Source organism: Papilio machaon, chromosome 28, assembly GCF_912999745.1.
Source record: "Papilio machaon chromosome 28, ilPapMach1.1, whole genome shotgun sequence".
NCBI classification, from domain to species: Eukaryota; Metazoa; Arthropoda; class Insecta; order Lepidoptera; family Papilionidae; genus Papilio; species Papilio machaon.
The window spans coordinates 907,402-923,983 of NC_060013.1; the positions used below are offsets into that span (position 1 = coordinate 907,402).

General features: G+C 32.7%; 1 protein-coding gene across 3 annotated transcripts; it reads left to right on the forward strand.

Annotated features, from left to right (window-relative positions):
- Positions 1 to 1,915: 1,915 nt before the first annotated feature.
- On the forward strand, positions 1,916 to 12,392 carry LOC106715359. Of its 3 annotated transcripts, none has more exons than XM_014508639.2 (5): positions 1,916 to 2,024; positions 10,292 to 10,381; positions 11,133 to 11,227; positions 11,493 to 11,620; positions 12,149 to 12,392. In XM_014508639.2, the coding sequence occupies exons 1-5, from the start codon at positions 1,959 to 1,961 to the stop codon at positions 12,289 to 12,291; spliced, it is 522 nt and encodes a 173-aa protein (XP_014364125.2). In that variant the 5' UTR covers positions 1,916 to 1,958; the 3' UTR covers positions 12,292 to 12,392. The 3 variants fall into 3 exon arrangements, with proteins under 3 accessions (XP_014364125.2, XP_014364126.2, XP_014364127.2); XM_014508640.2 differs by having other exon boundaries at positions 12,152 to 12,392; XM_014508641.2 differs by having other exon boundaries at positions 11,148 to 11,227.
- The last annotated feature ends 4,190 nt before the right edge of the window (positions 12,393 to 16,582 follow it).

Consider the following 16,582-nt stretch of genomic DNA (forward strand, 5'->3'; position numbering starts at 1 on the left):
TCTTAGAAACGACTCAAAGGATTTTGATATTTGGAGCAGATGAAGAAAGAACACATAGGCTACTTATTAAGTTTTTTTAATTCCGCGCGGACGGATTTTCTGGCGACAGCTAGTAATGACATAATTAACAAATACGATATGAAGGCGATTGTCACAAATACTCGTGTTAGGCCCCACAATAGATTTCAACTGATGTGAGATTTCACGTACTTATATTAACTCACATTCTCTTAAAAATAATAGAGACGAGAATATAGTTACAATTAATAGGCAACGCATCCGCAATTGCGAATGTCTATAGGCAGCGGTCACTTCGCCATTTCGGTGAATTCCTGTGGCCGCTTGCTCGTTTGCCACCTTGTAATATAAAAAAACTTGAGAGGTGTGTTGGGACACCCGGATGGAACGAAGTTCCTTTCGATTAATTAGTGAAGGAATTATAATATTTTTTTTTTTAAATCGCGACACCACACTGTTCAATGCGAAATAGAAATGAAAATATCCGGCTTGCTTTCTATAAGAGAGAGAGAGACAGACAGAGAAACATGCGACGCCGCACAGCTTACAATAGCTTACTATAGCAAAAAGTGTCGTGACAACTTTTCGTAAGAATTTTTTCCGTCTAGCCCCCTTTCACAACGCCAAACAAACCCAAAAATTGTCAAAACACATAGAAATTTCGAGATAGTTTTTTTCCGCAATAAAACACAAATACAAAACTTTTCCCGTTATCTCAGTATGTATAAAACGGGTAAAAAAAACAAACAAAAGTGTTCCTACTGTAACGTATAGTAAATTGTAAAGAAACAATAAACATAGCAGTGTAGCGCGTTTGAACTTGAAAAAGACGAGTAATAAAAAACTCCTAAAACACAAAAAAGTAAATACGAAAATAGCACTGTAGCTTTCAAACTAATCTTGGAACACAAAGATAGCGATCTCGTTTTAAATATATTAGGACCAGAGATAGCGAACCAATAACGAAAAAATTATTATGCACTGTGAAAAAAAAGACGAATTATAGGCCAACGGAATGTTCCCAATAATCATCATCAACCTGCCCTTATCCCTATGTAGGGTTGGCACAGTATGTACTCCTCTATACATCTCTATTAGCCGTCATATCTGAATTTACCCCCTTGTTACGCATATCCTCTTTCGCACAATCCATCCATACTTCCTTTGGTCTTCCTCTACCTTTATAGCCATCCACATTCAATCTCATTACTTCCCAATAATCACAAAATCAAAATTATTTGATGGCACGTGTATGATAAATTAAATTAATATTTTATTTATAAAAATGGCACATTGATGCGTAAAGGTTCACACTTTTAAATTCGGCTTACAATTTCTAAACCTACTTTACTATGTTCGAAATTAAAAAATAATTAGTAACAGCACGCACTTACTAAAAACAACATAAACAAATCACGGAAAGCCATTAACAAAAAAAAACATACTAAAAATAATAAAAAAAATAAAAACTGCCAGTGTTAATTTGTTTTCAAAACTCTCAAAGTCAACATTAACCTTTTACTCTATATCTTCATTAAAAAAAATAGATCAAAAGAAATACTACAGTCATTTGTCAATCAGTATTAAGTTCGGAAACGCGTTGAAATGCCTGAATCAATAAAACTAGTGTTATACATTTTACATGTGACGTCGATTCTGTTATTACTGTTCCTTCGATAAAATCTAAAAATAAATACCGTCTTGCAGTCTGTGCATTTACATTTCCAGTTCACTGGAGCCCGCCACTGGGGTTTGACAACTGAAATTTCCCGCCATTTTAAACTTCAAAAAAATCAATTTACGCGCAAATAGAAATTAAAAAAATTATATTTATTACCACATAATTTTAAGAATATTAAGTGTTTAATATTTTTAAAATGGCATTTAAGAAGAAAAATTTACGAAAACTTACTGTGTTGACATTTTTATTATTTTTGTGGATGACCGAGGCAAAGTTATCACAAGACAATAAAACTCACTTACCAGAAACGAAAAGTACACCAAAGGTAAGATAAAATATAGTCTCAATTTTTATTTGTTCAATTTAATTAATCTCCCAGCAACTTTTATTCTTTGCTAAACTGACAGTTACATTTTTTGTCGATCTAAGAAAATTGAATCAAGCCCTATCATTTCATAATTTACATCTGTATCTGCCACTAAAGGCAAAAATTAATCTATAATCTGTTTCATTAATAACTGTAGACTTCTAGAATCTTGATAACTATGAGCTATCCGTTAGAAAGTTTGTCCAAAAGAGACCCAAAACAAAATAATGATACCAAACAATACTTACACTCCCGTGTCTCCGTTTATTTAATTATTTATTTATTTAGCTTTATATAATTCCATACATTGACTTACAGTTATGTTAACTTATTCTTTATACAATTTTTTTTATACCTGTATGGATCCCTGGCGGGTGGCGGGTAAAAGCCTCCTCCAACTTTCTCCAATGTTCCCTATCCTTCGCCACGTACTGCCATCCTGCGACGTGTCTCCATTACTTAGATAAAAATCACGCTTGCCTTAATTCATCAGTACACGAATTAAGAATGTTTTAATAACCGTTCGTTTGACTAAATAAATTACGCCAAGGTCGCCATTACTTATTGTGCAGTCATAATTTCTCCGTCTTTTTCCATCTATTAAAACTCGAACATTGGGACGAATCTTCAACAATATATTATCTAGGTTATCTACTAATGTGTATTTAGTACACATTTATGTCATGGACAATAAAAAAATAAAAATACATTTTTATTATTTAACAAACAAAAAAACTGCGTGTAGTGACGCACGTACTTTTGGCAAAACTTGTAAGACAAGTGTTGCTAGATTATGAATGTTTAATTTCCCACAATAATATGCGATGACAAGTGACTCACGTTAACGTAAAAAAAAAGAAAAACATTTGCATTTATAATTATGTTGTTCTAAATTTTAAAGAATATGAATAGATTTTTATTTAAGTACTAACCGTACCAAAGTTTGTGTGAACCTCTAAAATGAACCTATAAAGTGAAAGATCACAGCGCTACTTCATATTGTTTTGCACTTAGCTATCGATTTGGCGGTGGAGGGAACGCATAGAAATGCATCCTCCTCCGTCCATGAGCAGCGATTGCTTCGCCATTTCCATAAATTCATGTGACCGCTTGCTCGTTACCTTTGTAATATGTTTATATTATAAGGTAATAAGGTATAATATAAAAAAAGTCCACTGTTTTAACACATCCATTAAACATATTTATAGTTGTCTCTGTTTTTTATTAAAGAGAATTAAGAAATAATACGATGAAAATATGTGTTATTGAATTTGAAATCCATATTTTTGCTCGCAATAGCAAAATGATTTGGTAACTGACATTCAGTCGTAGCCCACACAATGTTGTTAATAGAGTCATTTAAATACCTAATAATTTACGTTAGATGATCGTAAGAATATATACGAAGATATTCAAATTTAATTGAAAGATAAATGGCTATGTTAACGTCAATTTCATTTATCTTTCGTCAGAAAATAAGAAGATATGAAAATTACCCGATCTTACAGGTAGTTTATTAAAAAAATACTATTTGATTTATTTATTTAAAAAGCAAAAACCCCGACATTACCCCTAAGACAACTATGGTAATATAACTGAATGACATTTCACTCATGAAAATAGATTCCGTCGCTTAAGTGACATTATGTCACAACGGAACTGACATACATACGTGCGAAAATCAGCCTTCTGAGTCAGTCGGGTATTAATCTTCACCATCAACATTCCCCTTAATGTGAACACACCCGAATATACGTCTTGGCATCGTCTCTATGACAAGTCTCTAATAATCAAAAACCTCTACACAAAGTGGACAATTCTGACAGTCATAAAATCATCTACCGAGTCTAATTTATTACAGAAACTATAATATCGTCTGCCCGCGATAAAAAGCACGAAAATAATTCTATATACCCGCGTATAATTTACATTTCCCGCTTTTTTTGTGTAGAATATAACCTCAATTATGAAACACAGTCGCTTCGTCGCATCTTTCATTAAAATAACAAAGTTCTAAACGTATTTAAAACCATTGCAAAATTGTTCTAATAAAACATTTCGTTGGAATATGCTTAACTGTATTACCCGTATTTGCGATCGTAAATCGACAGCCCTAAGTGAAATAAAGTCATTTATTACGTTAACATTCGACATAAAGTTGAATGACAAATTGCGAGTAAGTCAGCCGTCTCGTTGTGTCGAACATAAACATATTTCATTTAATGACATCCTAAAACGTAACAATAAAACAGTTTACAACATCACCATGAACTGATTTAGTAAACATGGGTACAGAGAATAAATTCGTGTATAAAAATAAGGAAAGTAAAAACAATAAATAATTATTTCACGAAGTAATTTTTTGTTCAGATTTTATTTCTACGGCTGTTACGTCAGTAAGAAAACATAACGGATTTCTTTCATTGTAAGAAAGTCGTTCTGTGAGCAGAGCACCAATAATTTTGATTGTCGCCATAAAATAATCAACGAAAAAAATTGTTATTATAATTTGTGCATCGCTCTAATGGTCGTAGAATACGCCATAAATCTCATACTAATTTTGAGATAATTGACGATGGCGATTGTCACAAATATTTTTGCTAAGCTCACTGTTTTCGACGAAAAAACTACCCAAAGGTGAGGAAGTTCTCATTTGTAACAACACCAACACTTTAATTAACTCATTCATAATCACCTATCAGATAACGACGCCATCTTGACAGATGCGTTCAGAAATCATCGCGTTCAATTTATTTATCAACATAAATCGAGGATATCTTTTATTGCCGTCTGCGAAGTAAACTCGCACTTATGAATCTGGATATAAATAATAATCTTGTTCTTGGCGAATTGCCAGAGGTTTCGGAACGCACCGTTAGTACATCACCTGGAGAAATAAACACTCGATTACTAAAACGTATTCGAGCGCATCACAGACAAGCTTTTGTAGTATTTAACAAATGCAATACAAAACATAAACAACCAATTTCTTGTTATTCACGATTTAAAATTTTAAATTTAGAATTCTGTTTTGTAAACATTGAGGGAAGTTTTTGTTTTTTTTATTTTTAATCAAAAGCCACTGTTGCATAAGTCCATAATAGATACTGTTTAAATTTAACTGAAGATCATCCATAAATAAGATGCAACAACAACAATAACAAGTTTAAAAAATTGCGCATGCATGCACTGGACCTTGTAAAATAAAGCTTTGTACATTGCTAAGTATACTTTGATAAATTTATGCATTAAAATGGCTTAAAGCATGAGTTAAAATATTGTAAAAAAAAATAAAAATCAACCATAACTTCAAAGACTTTAATATTGATCCACTGTTTTTTCCGTTTCTTATCTACTGAATGTATTCATTTTTTATGACAAAATGGAAATCTAAACACTAAACTTTTACCACCACAAACTTCAACGTGATGCAACTTTCTAATTGGCTGGAAAATTATTTGTTAAAATTAATCGAGAGTTATAATTCTGTATACAAAAAAAAAAAATTCGTTAACGTGCAATATAGCCAGTATCATTAATAAAATACACACAAATTTAGTGATAAAATAAAAAAAAATGGTTGAAGTCGAAAAAGTATTTAAATGTCAAAATACACTTTGACAGGACATCGACTGGCTGAAAGTAACAATATTCCAGACTCGATGACCAAACTTATAAGATTGAAACTTTATGAAGGCTCGTAGTACACAGAGTAATTATAGGCATTTCGTACTCATAGCAACGAAAATCGTCGAAACTGGCATTTTATGGTGGCGTCGCGATAATAGCGTTGCGCGCGCTCTGTACATACAACGTTGAATCTTCGACGCGAGTCGTCTATTCGGTCTGTACAGGTTTAGCGACATATCAACTGTATAGATTTGCTCCGTCATATTGAAAATTGCAGCTACTTTTATCACGCTGATCGTGACAAATTGATTGCGAAGGACTGTCTTTGGCGATAATAGAAGAAATTTCGGCGTCGCGCACTTCAAACCTCTATGACAATGTATTACGTAATTCACTTAGCGGCTAAACTTCCGAAGTGTACGAAGTACTATTTAATTCGAATCCGTGTTAGTTATGCCTAATACGGGTAAAGGAAAACGAAATGGTATGCCCTTCATTCTACATAATTAAACTTGTAATCTGTATATTCAAAAAACGAAAGAAAAAAACATTTAATGCGACACAAAGAATATAAAACACACAAGGCACAAACTTGGTACAATCGTGTGGCAAAAGGAAGCTTGCTCAGCGAAGCAAGGACTGACTAAACTGTCCCTGCGCTGGTTTTCAGCTGTCTGTTATAAAGTTTGGATAGCATTATACATCCTTTGTTGACTCATGTAGAATTGCGCCAAATTTTCGAGTGCGTAAAAGCCGCTGGAGTGATTCCAAAATATAGCATTAATGGATATTGAGAAGACTAGTATTCACTATTGCACTTAACAAATAAAATCTCCTCTATTATAGATGACAAAAGAAATTGTATTGCTGTGTTTCTTGACCTCGCTAAAGCATTCGATACCGTCTCCGTCCCGATACTATTAAAGAAACTTGAATACTCTGGCATCAGAGGTTTGGCGTTAGAATGGTTTCGTTCTTACCTGACTGATAGATTTCAAATTATTAAAATTGATGAGCTAATTAGTAAAAAACTACCAATAACCTTCGGCGTCCCACAGGGTAGTGTCTTGGGCCCCACTCTCTTCATAATTTATGTCAATGATCTGCTTAGTGTCATGGATAACACTCATACGAATATCATCTGTTACGCTGATGACACTGCCCTCATTTTTGAAGGCGACTCATGGTCTGATACTTCGCAAAGAGCAGAAATAGGTGTTAAGAGAGCAGTAGAATGGTTAAATAATAACCTTTTAACCCTTAACATAAATAAAACGAAACTTTTATGTTTCCACAAAACCAAATCTTCGGAGCCGAAATCTCAAATAAATTTAAAAATTCATTCGGAGTGTAACAATTCCAGCTTATGTAACTGTCCCGTAATAGAGCAAGTGCACAGCATTAGGTATCTTGGTGTTATTGTTGATGACAAATTGTCTTACAATATGCATATATCTGGAGTAGCTGCCAAAGTTCGTAAACTAACACATATTATGTATCGTATCCGCGATGCTGCCGACCCTAAAATTGCTCTAATAGTGTATACGGCGCTATGCGAATCCATAATCGCTTACTGTATTACTTCGTGGGGAGGATCTGCTATGACCGCCATGCTCGAGCTAGAGAGAGCGCAAAGAGCGGTGTTAAAGGTGTTACTCAATCGTAGAAAAAGATTCCCGACTTTTGCTTTGTATTCAGAGGCCGGGGTGCTCAGTGTGCGGAAAATTTTTATGTTAAGAACAACTATATTACAGCATAAAGCTATAACAAAAAATACCACTCGCCAAAATTTTCTTGCAAAGCGAAAGTTTAAGGTGCCTATACCGAGGGTTAACTCTTCGTTTGCCCAACGTTTTATGCATTTCTTAGGCCCATATATTTATAACATAATCTTAGGAAAATGCGACATTAAGCGAGACTCGGTATATAAAGCCAAAATAAAATTGAAATCGTGGTTGTTGAAAATGACGTACGAGGACATAGAGAATATTCTTAAAATAGTGAATTGAGTTTATTACTATTTATTTTGTATTAATGATTTAACTTTACTTTTAAGACAAATGGCACTTTTGGTTTCCTTAGTTAATCTGTTGCCGTCTAACAGATCTCTGATAAAACTTAAGAGCAGGATCCTCGCGATACAGGCTACGCCTAGTGCGAGGGTACTGATCAATTCTTATAAAGCAACCCTTTTGTATCCATAAAGTTTCTTTGCTTAACTGTTCAATGTAAACTTAAACTTAATTTTTTGGATTGCAATAAATTATTTTTCATTTTCATTTTCATTTTTCATTTTCATTTTCATTTTTCATTTTCATTTTCAATTAATAATATTATTTAAAAGCAATGGTTAATAGATAAAGATTGGTATTATTTATATTTATGTTACTGAGTCTATAAAATAGAACATAGATTATTTTTTTAAATTATATTATATTAATGCAAAATATGTTTGTTTTCTATTTTAAAATCAAAAGAAATGGAATCCAAAACAAATCAAGAACGAAATTCTAGAACTTGTTACATTCATCTTGTTTCACTTGCTGTCGCCCGTGACTCCGTCCGGGTGGAATTAAAAAAAACATAATAAGTTAATAAGTAGCCTATGTGTTCTTCCATACTATGTTCTACATCTGTGCAAAATTTCATCAAGATCCGTTGAGACGTTCCGGAGATACCTTCAAATAAACATTCATCCATCTAAAATTTCCCATTTATAATATTAGTAAGATTACATTAAAAAGAGACATTAGAAAAGTTCAATTTTAAAGTTCAATTTTTGATTTATTCTACAATTAACTGTTGGTTATCTACTATTGTCTTTAATTATAAGACATTTAATCCGTTCAAAGACATTACAACACTTACAATATAATTAAAAAATTGAAAAGAAATTAACATTTAAAGTTCACTTATATAGTTAAAACTAAGGACACGAAAAGTTAATATACATAATCAAAAAAAAAATCAAACAAATTATAATTAAGCAATACAGAACAGATAGGGCCTTTGCTCAGATGTATGTTTCTTTGCCCTCCGGTTAGAAACACTTTGAAGATTTTGGTTTCAGGAACACTATATTTTTTTTAGAACATAACCTCGTTTGTTAGTTTTATTATAATTTTTTTTTTTACAAACATTTTAAACTTCGACATTACAAACTTTATGGCGCCATTGCACGCAAAATCATTACAGATAAAGAAGAAAAAAAAAACATAAAGAAAATGTTGCCATATAGGCTTTTTTATAAATAACTAGCTTTTACCCGCGACACCGTCCGCGCGGACTATAAAATAGAAAACGGGGTAAAAATGATCCTATGTCCGTTTCCTGGTTCTAAGCTACCTGCCCACCAATTTTCAGTAAAAGCGATTCAGCCGTTCTTGAGTTATAAATAGTGTAACTAACACGACTTTCTTTTATATATACTAGCTTTTACCCGCGACTCCGTCCGCGCGGAATAAAAAAATAGATAAATAGAAAACGGGGTAAAAATTATCCTATGTCCGTTTCCTGGTTCTAAGCTACCTGCCCACCAATTTTCAGTAAAATCGATTCAGCCGTTCTTGAGTTATAAATAGTGTAACTAACACGACTTTCTTTTATATATATAGATAGATAAAAAATCTTTCTGTTCATGAACAAAATGAAATGTTTCACACATATCCAACGTATTTAGTTGACCTCCATGAACGGATATTGATAAATGAGAATCTACATGTTTGTTCAATGTTAACTTTATGATGCGAAACAGATACGCGTTTACATTTTAAATCCGGGAAGCACAGACTAAAAGTTAATATTACATAAAACTTGAATTTAGAAATATACTAACGAACTATTCACCAGACATTTTTTTTTAAATACAAAGTAACAAATAAGCGGCCAACTCATATTGGTAATAATGTCCGTTGCCTAATCTTACTAATATTATAAATGCGAATGTTTGGATGGTTGTTTGTTTGAAGGTATCTTCAGAACGGCTCAACGGATCTTGATAAAATTGGACATAAATGTAGATAATATTCTGGAAGAACAAATAGGCTACTTTTTATTTTATACCGTGCGGACGGAGTCGTGGGCGACAGCTAGTCTGTAATAAGTTAAAAGATTGCGTTGCCTACCTTTCCTTATAAGAATATGATGGGAAAGAGAGGTTAACTGTGGTAGAGCCCGTAATAACATCTTTTGCACGAATCGCCGGGTGCAATACCACGACCACACAGAAGACAGACGTCAAGTGGAAGTAATTCCGCGTACAGTCTGATGAGCGTGGTGCCGGAGGACTAATTTTAGTCATCTTCCCCTTGCCACCCTTTTCTTATAAAGAAGGGAAAGAAAGAGACTCATAGGAAAGAGAAATATCGTCTATCTGTAGTGTCTTTTGTCGATTAAAGGTAAACAACGCATCTCCAAATTAGGGTGTTTGAGCAGCGGTCACTTTAGTTGAATTCAAGTGACCCCTTGCTCGTTACTTTGTTTGCTTGCTCATCGATACATAGTTATTAAAGGAAGCTAGTAGTGTCTTCTGCATTTATGCAGCTAAATGCCCACTCTACCGCTATTGTATAGTCTCTAAATGAATTTATTCACAGTTAAGTGACGGTGCCGCGCTGGTGTTTGCAGATGAAATGAAAGTTACACTCGAGAGATATCTCTTCGGAATCTGTCCGCAGAGCTTTAAGGTGAGTAACCAGATTAGATTTAAAACAATCTTGATACTTATGACAGTTACTAGACAATTAAAGGTAACAGCTGTAAGAGAAATAAGTACGAAATTTTTTGGGAATATTTAAAAATGTGGTTTAGAGGTCACTTGATTTGTAATCTGCAGGTCTTGGGTTCGAATCCCAGCATGTACCAACGATTTTTCGATTTACATATATGTACATTTATCCGACATTCTTGAATCAAATAAATTCAAAGATATGTGTGAATTCAACTCGCACTGGGCCAGCATTGACTATGGCCTAGTCACCTCGAACTTAGGGTTGGCTCCGAGACCCTCATCGGGGACAAATAGTGAGCTGATGATGATATTTGAGGATAAAACATACTCTTTTATAACAATCAGCGAAGCGGCGGTCAAAAATGTATAACTGTATTTGTGGAGTATTTTTTTAACAACTCTTTATTTAGATACAGTGAAAACATCATTATCATGAAAGAATGGGCAAGGGGAATTGCATTTGACGAAGGACGGGACTCATAGGAAAGAGTAATCTTCTCTTTCTGTACGTCCCCTCCTCCGTCGATTAAAGATAGGCAATGTATCTGCAATTACGGATGTCTATGGGCAGCGGTTGCTTCACTATATCAGCAAAACACGTGGTCACTTGCTTGTTTGCATATTATATTATGTGTTTAATATAAAAAAATCAAAGTAATCTTATTACTTTATTTTGATATGTGTATAATTTTATATGTATCAAACAGTTTCGTTGGTCTCAGATGGCCGTCACTGTGAAGGGAAAGAACACAACCACAGTCGCCTGCGATCCGGACACAGATCAACAGGATCTGGCTGGAAGGTAACTAATAAAAAATGTTTTTTTATGTCTACTTGGACCAAAAGTTTTTTTCTTTTAATAAGAAGCATTTTCTTTCGGACTATATCTTTTAGATAGTTTCGACTTAATCTGCACGGAATTAAAAAGTTAAGTAATAAATGTAGCCTAGTAATTTTGAAGCATTTTCATAGATGTATTTGTTTTTTTTTATTACACGCAGATGAACTCGCGAGCTAAAACTAGTGATATTATAATATATATATTGTGTAAAAACTTTTCATTTCAGATTAGCGACACTAGCGCTACGGGCGCACTCCGCCGCTCGTTCAGATTGCTCACGACTCGGCGCCGCGCTCGCGAACACGCTCGGCGAGCTTGCGCGCACGGCCGCCAACAGGCAAGCCATGTCAGCTGGTAAGAATCTATCTATCCTTCAGATCGATCCATCGTTAATTTTTTCAATATTGGTCTATTTGGTCGATGTTCCTTTTAATTTCTTCTTTTAAAACACTTATCTCTAAAAAAGGATAAGCAATTTCTTGAAAATAACAACTTTTGTTTCGTTCTGATTTAAACACGACTCATTTTGTTACGTTATATATTATAATATTCAATTCATTCTATATTATAAGTACGAATCCACAACACCGCTACCATAAGTGTTAAAATGGCAAAAATCAAATAGGCACAAAATTCTACCTCTTATAGCCACTCCATTTATAGAGATCAATGCTTTAAAATCGTACAAAGAAAACTTACTATTAAAATTCAGCCACAATGTAATTTCAGACTTAACTTAGTTTTTAGGTTAGTCTGGACCCCTTTTGTGGGGTCATTATTCGAGCTTAGAAAATTTAATTTGCACAAAGATGTAATTGATTTAATGAAAATTTTAAAATAAAACAGTTAGTATTAATAATCAATTTACTTATTGACTTTTAGCAGCTGTAAACGAGGCAAATAAGAAACGAAAACTATCAAAGAGTCAAAAGGCAAAGATCCAAGCCAAGCAACGCACCGCGCTCGCCGTCAAGAAGAAAGCAGCAGCCGCCGCCGCGGCCGCAGCAGCCAAGATGGCGTCTTAAACTCTTTAAAGTCAAATAAAACACGAAATATAACCAATCACTTGATATTTTAATTTTTAAAAACCATTAGTATGTTTTCCTACATTTTATATTACTTAATACCCACGATTATTTTATGTAAGTCAAATCGACTTCAAGCGTTTAAAAATAATTATCACTTCTCTAAATTATATTATTGGAGTGAAAACTCCGACCACCAGCCGGTAAGAAGGACGATCTTCTACTGCCCACTACTGCCTAATTAACCAATCGTAACTTGTGTTCTGTTCTCAGTTGAGCTTCTTTACTATTGACATTTGTCGTCAAATACATGTCCGTACTATTGACAAGTTTTATATTAACGGATTTCCTATATTGTGATAAGGTATAAATAATTTCTTTGTCTAACATAATTTTTATTGTTACTATCACTTTAGTTTTAATTATCTTGTAAATAATTATTTTAAGTTTTTTTTAATAAATAATAGTAAAATAAACGTTCTATTTTGAATTCTGTTTTTTTTTATTCTACCCGCCCATTGCAATTTTTCTATCTACCGACATATTTCTTTGTGTTTTAACAATTAGAGATTATTGTCTATTATTAGAAAATAAGGTAATAAAAAAAAGAAAACGACAATAGTTTTAATAAAAAAATGTATTTACACAATACTCATACAAAAATTCATTTAATAGTTTATTTGGAGGGTTACAGTTTACATACAACAATAATTAGAGTATTATCGTCAAGTCTTTCATTATCAATGGTTACGATCCACGCGACCATAGACTGCCTCAAGTTAACAAATGCTTCATAGTCCGACAAACTTATCTAACCCGGTGGGTACAAGTCAAACTAAATTATTACTGCACACTAGCGCCGTTCTGTCAATGTCAAAAAATTGTCAAACGACTTGTCCTACTGTTAAGCTTTTTCTTTTATAAACCTACTAAATTATTTGACCCGATAGGCTCTAAATGAAAACAGTGTCACAAGATCCTTATTGTACAGTAGCTGTCTTGTCGTATATTTTGTTTTATATAAATATGCCTATGTCTTTGACATATTTTCTGACAGAACTAACTGCGACAGCAGCGCCTCTCACCGGGCAATTTATCTCACAATATTAGTATATCAGAATACTTAACCATGCAGTACATCAGAAGGGGACATGCATAGATATTATCCTTCCTATATGTCTCCTACCTCAACAAATTCATCTACATGTCCCCTTTCTGTACATGTAGGTACATACAATTGTAATCTGGAATAAATCGTGCAACCGATACGTCAATTTCTTATCCGAATACTGAACTATTCAGCTTCCCATCCTTGTTTTATTAAAATGGAAGAGAGAGAACTAAATTTATCTTAAGGTACAATGAGAGGATATGGTAAGGAAGTGTCGTTCGTTGTTTTTAATATTGTTCAGTTAAAGATTAGCATTTCGTGTCTTAAATTGTAAAGGTCGTTTAGTCTACTAAGCGCTGAAAGCTAAAACGTCCCTAATTTTCGCAACAAATTTCGAAGCTAAATTAAAAATCTACTAGTCTTGTAATTATTTAAAAAAAAATGGGACCCATCTGCAAGCACTTCCTTTCGTTTAAAATATTTTTTATCAAAATCGGACCACCAGGGGCGGAGTTTCGCGGTAACACATAAAAAAAATACAGTTGAATTGATAACCTCCTTCTTTTTGAAGTCGGCTAAAAATAAGGCCTCCTGAGAACTTTTCTCGAGACAAATTGTCATAATGTTGTCATTTACAATGCAAAATGACATAAGACGTCAAACTTGTATGAAACAGTCCATCTATAGATTAAATATAGATCGACAAAGTTATCTGACCCGGTGGGCAAGTCAAAATAAATTAACCATAGCACACTAGCGTCACCATGTGAATATTAAAAAAAGTGTCAGCAATATAACTGTCTTGTAATTTTTTCTTTTATATTATATTAGACCTAATTTTAGTCCTCTTTCCCTTCCCACCCCTTTTTTATAAGGATGGGAAGGTGAGGTGGATTTAATGGAGGAGATGCATAGGAAAGTTAAATATTTTCTTTTTGTGCTTCTCCGTCGATTGAGGGTAGGCAACGCATCTGCAATTGCGAATGTCTATGGGCAGCGATCGCTTCGCCATTTCGGCGAATTCATATGGCCGCTTGCTATTCATTACTAAGTAAGTTTGACATATTCTCTGACAGAACCGCGATAGTAGCGCCACTCACCGGACCAGATATAGTCGCACTATATCTAAGTTACTTAATGGTTAAATAAAATATTACTAGAATATTAATACTGTAAAAATTTGGTCTATTGTTAAACCTCATAGCCTAAGTAAATGCATAAAAAATTCATATAAAAATACTGGTACTTGGATCTTTTTTTCAATTATTTTTGTACGCGAGTGTATTATAAACTATATTATTTACAACTATCAATTAATCTCGTATTCGTATATCTAAAAATGGCATATAAAAATTAGTACAACACGACCGCAATAACATGATAACTAACTTAAATGACGTCATCGTTCATACAAAAATATTGTCAAGTAATAAGAAGAAAATTAAATCGCTAAATAGGATCCAATATATTACAGAAAATTGTCATAATAGTTAAACATAACATGGACATCTGAACCGGTGGACATAAGTCAAACGAAATATACCAGCACAGTAGCGCCCTCATGTCAACGTCAAAATGTTCTTTTCCTACTGTTGCTGTCATGTTTTTTTTTATCTTTTATACCATTATCTATGCTCATATAAATATTTTATAATTCCTTATTAAATTATATTTGCTACAAATATTCGATTTATTTGTATTTATCAAATGACAATTTTTTATATGACACGTATCACGTTATTGCGCACGCATAGTAATATATATAATTATCCTTGTTTATAGACGGTAGGTATGACATTCGAATTTATTACATATCGAGGGGTGAAAGGCTATTTGATTTAAGCGACATTTTTTGCGATATTGACTTATATCGACGCTGGAAAGCATAAACGCTGTAACCCTGTAAAGGTTGCTATAAGGGTTACAGCGTTTATGCTTTCCAGCGTCGATATATATTCAAAATCAGGGAATTTTTCTGATTCTGAATATATATAAGTCAATATCGCCAAAAATGTCGCTTAAAACAAATAGCCTTTCACCCCTCGATATAATCTTTGCTAATAATATAAAGAGGGAAAATTTGTATGTTTGTATTTAAAGAATAAATTCAAAAATTAAATCCGATTTCGGATTTCCGCGCGGATGAAAACAAGTTAAAAATATCCAATTTTAGGAAAATTTATAAAATGGCGGCAAATTTTGATCATATCTAATCAATTATTTATATTTTAGGATTTAAAAAAGATATCTAAATAAATGTCAAAAAAAGACAAAATTATTACTAAATTAACTAAATATTAATTTTAAATGTGTGCATAAAATTTCGTTCCTTCGAAAAAATCTATTTCTGCGTAGAACTTATTTTGAAAACTATTCTCATATTGATTTCTGAATAAATATTACTTAAAAATAAATACTAAGTAAAAAATCTTTAAAAAAATGGCACTAAAATACTTTATATTGCGTTTTGAAAATATAATTCATAATTAAAGTTTTTTCATAAACAATTTCTATAATAAATGATTTAAAAAAATATCATCTGTAGGTCAAATGTCAAAAGAAAGGCAAAGGCATTTGTCGCATTCAGCCATGATTTATGGTTTATTATTTAAAAAAAAAACTAAAAATCATTAAAAAAAAATTGATTATATTTTTTATTTAGATAATTTCTAATAAAATCTTTAAATTGATTTGTGAATAAATGATTAAAATTAACTAAAACTTATTGCACAAAATGCTATAAGACAAAAAAAAATGTTTTAGGGAACGATTCCCCGCCAAAAATTATGTCACCTTGACAGTTCTATCCTAACGTGTCAAAAATTATTTAAATTCGTTTGTCACACCCACCAGATATTAATCCAAATTATAAAACACATAAAGTAATTATTATTGCTTAAAAATAAGCTAATAAATACATTATATTTCATTTAATTTCAAGCAATTAAATGAAATTGTTTAAAATTCGTATGAATTTAATATTTCGTTCCAACACAAACCTGATATATTTCATAGACAAACTGTATTTTATACTAAAACTAGTAAATTCCAAAATATTATTAGAAAAATACTTTTTTATCAAAACTATGTAATTAGCAATTTAATTTTTCAAATATCACTTCAGTTTATCTCACCTTTTTTAATAAAATAGCGACTAAATTAAATTATAGTAATGGCCGC

Excerpts from the sequence above, each read along its gene's own strand:
- LOC106715359 (XM_014508639.2), top strand. The coding sequence starts at position 1,959 with ATGACCGAGGCAAAGTTATCACAAGACAATAAAACTCACTTACCAGAA. Across the intron at positions 2,025-10,291 it reads AAACGAAAAGTACACCAAAG|TTAAGTGACGGTGCCGCGCT; the intron begins GTAAGATAAAAT and ends ATTTATTCACAG. Across the intron at positions 10,382-11,132 it reads TCTGTCCGCAGAGCTTTAAG|TTTCGTTGGTCTCAGATGGC; the intron begins GTGAGTAACCAG and ends TGTATCAAACAG.